At 33.8% G+C, this 8,530-nt stretch overlaps 1 protein-coding gene across 1 annotated transcript; it reads left to right on the forward strand.

Annotated features, from left to right (window-relative positions):
* The first annotated feature begins 1,810 nt into the window (after window positions 1-1,810).
* Window positions 1,811-7,605, forward strand: LOC105618860 (RNA-binding protein 5-like). The gene is made up of 7 exons (XM_012200393.1): window positions 1,811-2,380; window positions 2,541-2,610; window positions 4,451-4,524; window positions 5,332-5,445; window positions 5,527-6,277; window positions 6,361-6,524; window positions 6,613-7,605. Exons 1-7 carry the CDS (start codon window positions 1,811-1,813, stop codon window positions 7,603-7,605), a joined length of 2,736 nt encoding a protein of 911 aa, XP_012055783.1.
* The last annotated feature ends 925 nt before the right edge of the window (window positions 7,606-8,530 follow it).

Here is an 8,530-nt window from a genome sequence, read left to right on the forward strand (position 1 = left end):
CGTACGTAACGTACGTCGTCGTACGGTACGTACGTACGTCGTTACGTACGTACGTAGGTCGTGTTGTGTTGTACTATAATACTACTAATAGATAGTATTAGTAATATATATATATATATATATATATATATATATATATATATATATATTTGGGCGTTGAAAAGAAAGAAAATGAAGATGCCGAGTACATAAAGTGCAAGCAAAGCGAATAGGCCTATTCGCTTGTTCTCAGTTCTACATTGGATGGAATATAAACTCCATTGCTATCATAGTTTCATAAAGTTGCTATTGTATCGATTTATAATTCTTTTTTTTTTAATATATTTAAGTTTTTTTTAATATATTTAAGTCGTGACAAAGAATCTGAATTTAAAAGTTTTAAAAGGACGTTTTAAATTCTTGTTAATGTATACTTATAACTATTAAAGCAATTTTCACACAATTCTTTCTTTGTAATTTTTAAATATTAATGGGACTAATTTTCTTGAAAGTAGTACCTATAAGAAATATTATTTTATATATTTTTTTGGGAATTTAAGAGATATTTCCCAAATTTTTGCAAGTTTATATTCTGAAGAAAATATTTGATTGAGTATATATTCAGTTTTATAAAAAACTGCAAAATTTCGAAAAAAATCTCACACTATAAGATTGTATTTGAAGATACTACCAGAATGCCTCCGAGTTCATCATTTTATCCTTGTTTAACATTAAGTGAATGATAAAATAAAACTCAAAAAATTTTTAAGTAGTATTTCTGACATAGCTTAAGTGTAAAATAACATTTCTAAATAGATGTTTTTATACGCCTCGAAAAAAAATCAATTTAATATTAAACAACCTACTATATAATAAATAATACATTTGCATTGTTACATTTTTGTTACTGCTGCGTATTTGTATTTTTAAATATTATTTTAAAAATCTAAAATGCATTTTTGTGTTATTTAAATTATGATACTTATTCAGTATTTCATTCACTATTTCAGTAATATAACGTAACCTAGATATATTGGAGGAATTAAATAATACTTAAATACTATAAATATATAATTTATATTTATTTTTGTATATTGAAATATATATGTTTATATATGTAGAAGAAGAAAAACAGTAAAATTAAAAGTAATGTTTGAAAGCTTTGTGGAAGCTTTCCAACAAGCGACACAGATAATATAGTGATCACTTCATCTTTGTTTAACATTAGTGAACAACAAGGATATAATGATTCATTGTGTCATTTGTGCCTCTTGTTGTTAGAAATCACCCTATTATGTATTTTATACTTGTTTGAAATATTCTGAAATACAAAAATAAAAATAAGAGTTTAATACTTGGTCGTAACTGGATCTTAGATGCTTTTTAAATAATTTCTATATGAATTATATATTAAATAGTAGTCATTTAAACTGCGCACCGAAGTGATTTTTCGGATTTATAAACGCAATTAAACTACTATAGTAAATATTACAAATTAAATTGATAACAATTTAATTTGATTGACTTAACCTGGCATCCTATTAAAGAAAGATGTTAATGTACTGAAAAACTGTAAATAAATTTATTGCGAAAAAATAGTTCAAATAATTACATATTTAATATATAATTCACATAGAAATTATTTAAAAAGTGTCAAAGGTACAGCTTCAACCATAATAAGCCAACCATTAAACTCTTACTTGTTGTATATTCACATATATACGGTCTTAATAAATCGTTAATCAAAATTTTTGTGTAATTATTAATGTCAAGAAGAATGATAATTTTATTTTCTTTTTCAGAAAATTGATTGAATAAATGTGCAAGTAACATGTACAGCAATAACATCGATCCATGGGAGCCTGGCTATGGGCCAGAAAGAAGAAGTCATAATTCCGATTATGACTATCGTAGTGATTATGGAAACAACAGATCACCAGAATATTCGGAACATCGTGAGGTTGATCATCGTGATAGAGATCATCGTAGTCCGGATTACAGAAATCACCGTGGAAGAGACAGAGATCGCGAAAGAGATCGTTCGAGGGATAGACGAGACCGTAGCAGAGACGATCGTGATCGCAGCTATAGGGATCGTGAAGATCGTTATGGGAGACAGAGAGATAGGGACTCTGTAGAAAGAGACAGAGATAGAGATAGAGACAGAGATAGAGACCGTTCCAGACGTGACAGGGATCGGGATAGAGATAGGGACCGTAGGGGGAAACGGGAGGATCGGGATCGCGATCGCGATGATGATCATAGTCGAGAAAGTTTGGACTTTGAGCACGATCATGGTCGTGCCTATGGTTCGTCCATGGAAGGGATCCACTACAAATCACAATCGCCCAACAACACCATAATGATACGTGGACTCGCTCAGCATATTACTGAAAATGACGTAGGTTGTCAACTTTGTTGAGTGGCCTGTCGTAGTGGCCACTCGTGAGCCAGCATTATCGAGAATTGCATCCACTATTATTATTATTATTATTATTATTATTATTATTATTATTATTATTATTATTATTATTATTATTATTATTATGTGTGTATCACAGGTGCGGCAAGACATCCTCAACTGTGGTCTCATGCCTAAGGACATCAGGCTAATACGGAAAAAAGATACAGGTAACTATTATATTGTATTAAAAACTTTAACATCCTTGTAACATCATTATCATGCATACCAATTGAATTATTATTTGTGATATTGTTGCGTCATTAGGTTTATACAATCTTTAGCGTTTATCAAATTACATAAAAATAAAAAATCATATCCTATAGATTTACAAGAGTTGAGATTTACAAGAGTTTCTTACAAATTGCTACTTATTTAGAGTTTTAAGATTATCATATTTCTTCATACTATTTGTATATATTTCCCGAAATATTATTGGTTTAGCTATTGATTATTAATTATCAATTATAAAAGGTAAGTATAGAGAAATAGGAGAGAAATTTTAAAAAGAGAACATTAAGCTACTTATTAAAATCACGTGAAACAATTCAAAAGCTTTTTATTACATTCTCTTAATTATGTAATCTATAAAAATTAAAAAAAACTTTACGTTTTATATTTTAATGGTAGATTCGCGACTGTTTCAGTAAGGGTAATATAACTTACATTTATAATTGCTGAAACATATAATATAACAGCTCTTCAATTAGGATATTTTTATTACATGTGAAGACATTATTTTAATAATAATATAGCTTTTTTTTATTTCTCTTGTTTGACACATGAAGTTTCAAAGATAATTGAAAATATAATTGCAAAAATATAAATATATATATGTATGTATATATATTTTATATATGTATATATATATATATATATATATATACACACAGAATGTCTGGTAAGTTTTGACAAAGCGTTCGTGTGTAGATAGAGCGGACTAAACTGTTGAAAAGTCCTCTACTATTTTGCAATTTTCGCATTAGTTAACAAGATAATAATTATTAAAAATTGCTGAATTTTGGTCTTTAATAATTTTTTACTCAAATATTAACTTTATAGAAAAACAGTAAGAGACAAAAATTGTTTCTTTTTTTCTCATAAAATTTTGAAAATTTTTTCAAAATTTTTTCAGAATTTTTTATTATAATACCATATTTTCTCATGTTAATAAAAATAAGAAAAATATGCAATACTAAAAAGTTGATAAAAAATTCTTAAAGTTCTATGAGAAGAAAAATAAATAATTTCTGTCTCTTGCAGTTTTTTCTGTAAAGTTGATTGATTTGAGAAAAAATGATTAAAGAGCAAAATTTCGGCAATTTTTAGTAATTAATATTTCGTTATCTATTGCGAAAAATGTAAAATGGTGGTCTATACACGAACGCTTTGTTAAAACTTACTCTGTATATATATATGTATGTGCGCGCACGCGCACACAGACACACACAACTTTTGCCAATTAATGTTTTAAAAAATTGAGTTTTCCTTACTATCTCTTGAATTTTCCTTGCTTTTAAAGCTTCATATTGCCAATGAAAATAAAATAATATTGTAAATTATTAAAACGATGTCTTACATTAATCTATAAATTGAACTGCTACTACTGCTATATATAGATAAAAGAAAAAACGGTATATGGTGAATATATGTCTAGGTTCGGTTGTTATCATTCTCGTCTGTTCGCGTAGAAGGGTAAAAGAAGACTAAGAGATTTTTGTCTCGGTCAGACAAAGATTCGTTTAAAAGAGAAAAAAAACTAAGTAACTTCGTAACTTTAAATTATATGCTATCCCGTACATATCGGTGAACTGCGGTCTCTCGCACAGAATTCGTTCTACTGAAATTTAGGTAAATGAAAAAGGAAAGCAAGCGACGAAGCGAAGAGACACTTCGTTTGAAACTCAGTCTGTCAATGGTCGGTGCTGTGATTGCCTGCCCTCTCAGAGTAGAGAAACCCAGGCAAAAACGTGGATTAACTCTGGATATGTGTGTATTTGCTCTGTATAGGTGCTTCGCGAGGTTTCGCATTCGTCGAGTTTAACGCGACTCAGGAGGCCGCACGATGGATGGAGATGAAACAGGTAGAAAGAAGTTCGGTCCAGATACCCAACCGATGCGTTGTTGCACGCGTGCCACCGACTGCCCCGTGGCGGCAAGGCACGGTAACGCAGCCCTCTGGCCCTCCCCGTGGCCACGGCTGTGCACCTATAAAAAACTATTTCAATCTACCGTATTTAATTATTTATCTAGGAATCTCCACATATTTTGCCGACTTTTCTTAAACTCGCTCGCAATACTCGCGCAATATTGAATGTAGTTTGCGTTTGATTCCGCCGCGTCGCGTGCTTTTACATATCTAAAATTCGCGGACTAATTATAAAGACCGGAGTAGGGTCATTCCAGTCGTATTTTATATATCATTTTGACTACTATCCGAACTACTTTTACTGATTTTTGCTACTCGCGTAATTCGCTTTTTTATTGTATTATTTATATCTTTGCTTCTGCCGTTTTGCTTAGTATTTAATGCAATTACTTGCGACGTTCAAAGTTTCTATGGAAATTGTGCACGAAAGAATTTTTTATTGAAACATGAAAATTTATTACTCGCAAGCAATTCCCGTGTTACTTGCCTGCACTTTCTTACGAAAATTTAAATGACGATTGAAATGATTATCTATATATAAAGTGCGCGCATGAACAAGTTGATCTGCAAGCGGTATGGAATGACCCATGTTAATAAGCCCATGAGGCTTTGTTCGCTGTTTGAGACAGAAAGCTATGAAGTAGAAAACTGTAATTTCGTCAACCAAGAAGAAAGTTTACGGGAAAGAAAAGAGGCCTTAGGGAAACATTGGACGGGATAACACTGAAATTCTCTGTTTCAGGGAGTGCTGATGCTGCAGGATCAATATCGCGCACTGATGCAGTACAGTATACCAAAAGAGTGCCATGTGGATAAACCGCCAGCGAAGAATACGCAAGATTGGCACTGCGTTAAGGTTCATGTCACAAGTTTGCTCTTTCATAGAATATGGATGTTCATAAATAATTCATTACTACTTTATATTTATTCTATACAGTGTGGAGCACATAATTTCAAACGACGCGAGACTTGCTTCAAGTGTTCTGCCTCACGAGCGGAGAGCGAGGAAGGTGGGGAAGGTAGCGACGAAATCAGCCCGCATCCCACAAACACTGTGCTTTTACGAGGATTAGATGTATTAACGACCGAGGATTCGGTTCTGCAAGCGATGAAGAATCTATCATCGATGCCAATACGTAGTATTCGCATTGGTCGTGATTCTCTCACAAACACGTCTAGAGGAGTATGCTACCTGGAGATGGGCAATGTAGTAGATGCTATGTACTTGCATACCGCACTCACGAAACAAGGACTGGTGGTCGATGGCAGGAAGGTGGAGATAACGTATTGTAAACTTCATCAAATTAATAATGCCAACGCGTGGAAGTCGAACGATACTCAGCCACAGAGATATACTTTGGATGATGTCGCTCAATTGGCTGAATATAGTGCCAACTTGTATGCTAAAACGCCTGCACAGAAGGCTCATTACCTTCAGTATTACACGCAGTACTATCAAAATCAAATAATGCAAGGTTCAGCAATCACATTGCCATCTCTGAATCAAACAGATCGAGTAAACGCGGCCGCAGCGGTAGCACAATCCGCTATACAACAATTGCAGGCGTCTAGAAAGCTAGGAGGTGAAACCGATGACGTGAAAGGACGACCAACTCCTACAGCACCTTCCAGTACAGCATTAGCGAGCGGAAGGATTCCTGCACACTCCAGCGATGGGAAAATATATTGTGAGTTTCCATAGAACTTTTTCCACTTTTTATATCTATTTTAGATAAATTGTTTTTTAATTCTGTATTTATTATTTTTGTAGCTGTACCAGACGTTAGCACTTATCATTATGATGAATCATCTGGCTACTATTATGATCCTAGCACGGGATTATATTATGACCCAAACTCGCAATATTATTACAACAGTCATACGCAACAGTTTCTTTATTGGGACGCTGAATCATTCTCTTATCAACCAGCTAAAGTAATTAAAATAGAATTTTATAAAAGAACATCATATCATTTATCAGTGTTTAAAAATATCATAACGAATATTTTCATATTGTTTACAGACTACTGCAAGTACAACGCAGGGAGCTACGAGTACGATAACAGCAACGGCAAGTAGTATAGATTCCACGAATATAATCGGCAATCAAGCTTTGTCAGCCGGTAATGCTCAGGAGGCATCAAAAGAGGATGAGAATAAAAAGAAGGACAGCAAACAGGACAAAGTGAAAGTAGCGAAGAAGATAGCAAAAGATATGGAACGTTGGGCAAAGACTTTAAATCAGAAAAAGGAGAATGCCAAGAGTAATTGGAATTCTGAGTTCGCCGGTATGGATGGCAATCAGGGTGTTGGAAGTGGCGCGGCAGACGCGGGATATGCTATTCTGGAAAAGAAAACTATCGCGAATCCTTACCACGAAGATGAAGATCAAAGCGGTAATGGATTGGTAGCTGCTTACGGAGGTGGTAGCGATACAGAGGAGGAGATAGAAGACGTGCAACAGGAAGAGAGACAACATACGGATTGGAGTAAGCTGGCATGTTTACTCTGTAAAAGACAGTTCCCAAGCAAGGAGGGGTTGCTCCGTCATCAACAATTGTCTGATCTTCACAAACAAAATCTGGAAAACTGGTATCAAGTACGTGGTCTAGATCCCAATGATCCACAGCAGAGAAATAATAAATACAGAGATCGTGCCAAGGAGAGGAGGGCCAAGTATGGTGAACCCGAACCACCGCAGCCCAATAAATTGAAGGAGAAATATTTAAAAACTAAAGTAGAGGAGATGTCGGTGTCATACGAGGAGCCTACACGAGTCGGTATCGGGTCCGATAACGTTGGCAATAAATTACTGCAAAAGATGGGCTGGAGCGAAGGAATGGGTTTAGGAAAATCTAATCAAGGTCGAACAAGTATTATTGAAGCGGAGAGACGCGTCCCTACGGCCGGCTTAGGAGCGAAGACTTCGTCATACAGCGCACTACCAGGCGATACCTATAAGGATTGCGTGAAAAAGATGATGTACGCGCGATACCAAGAACTGTCTGACACATAATACGTAGAATATGATTAAGATAGATTTTATATATACATATAAGTTCTTGGTATTCCATTTTCCATAGACACATAATTACACACTCGTATTATTATTATTCGAATAATGTAATAGCAATTTATTGTAACACAGTGATAGCCAATTCTTTGGGACTGTTACGTGCGCCATGCAATATGCATTTTATACATCCTCATGTAAAGTCCCGTTCTCGTATGATTCAACGAGTATTTTCTCTCATATAGATAATAAATTTCTTTTTTTTTTTTCTGTAATATGGTACACGAATATATAATATGTTGTCAAAATACATATACACATACACATTTTATTTATATAACAACCGTATTGCTTGCGAACTGAAAAAATATTTCTGGTTCTTTCAAGGATGCATTTTCTGCACGAGATCACTCTTTCGAGATAAATATAATTATCGTATCATTGTGCAATGCAATAATATTTGTGTCCACGAATAAATTATATATGATTGAATAGTAGTAAAAAAATTCGCGGCAAACATATATGATCTTGTTAAAAATTTTCTTTAAATTACATTTAGCAAGTCAAATTATTTATAACATGAACATGAACATGTTTGATTTAACAAGTTACATACAACAGTTATATTAAAAATGAATATCACTGTGAACATTATTACATTATGTATTATGCAGAAATATACAAAGTACTACGTCTTGTTTTATAAAAGTATCATTAATAATGGATCAATTTCATGTTTCTGTTTAAAAAATACGTGATATACACAATTTCGTTCCATATTTAAATTTTTCTATATATACGCGCGCGCGCGCGCGCAATCCTTATACACACACACACACACACACGCGCGCGCGCGCGCGCACGCACGCACGCATTTTTATATTTATTGTATTACACGAAGTCTGGCGAGTTCTAATCTAATCAAATT

This window comes from Atta cephalotes (assembly GCF_000143395.1).
Source record: "Atta cephalotes unplaced genomic scaffold scaffold00018, whole genome shotgun sequence".
NCBI lineage: Eukaryota > Metazoa > Arthropoda > Insecta > Hymenoptera > Formicidae > Atta > Atta cephalotes.

What these genes read in the sequence shown, in the direction of transcription:
- LOC105618860 (XM_012200393.1), top strand. Translation starts at nt 1,811, where the DNA reads ATGTACAGCAATAACATCGATCCATGGGAGCCTGGCTATGGGCCAGAA. An exon ending in AGCATATTACTGAAAATGAC is followed by an intron (nt 2,381 to 2,540) that starts GTAGGTTGTCAA and finishes TGTGTATCACAG; the next exon opens with GTGCGGCAAGACATCCTCAA. An exon ending in GATGGATGGAGATGAAACAG is followed by an intron (nt 4,525 to 5,331) that starts GTAGAAAGAAGT and finishes TCTCTGTTTCAG; the next exon opens with GGAGTGCTGATGCTGCAGGA.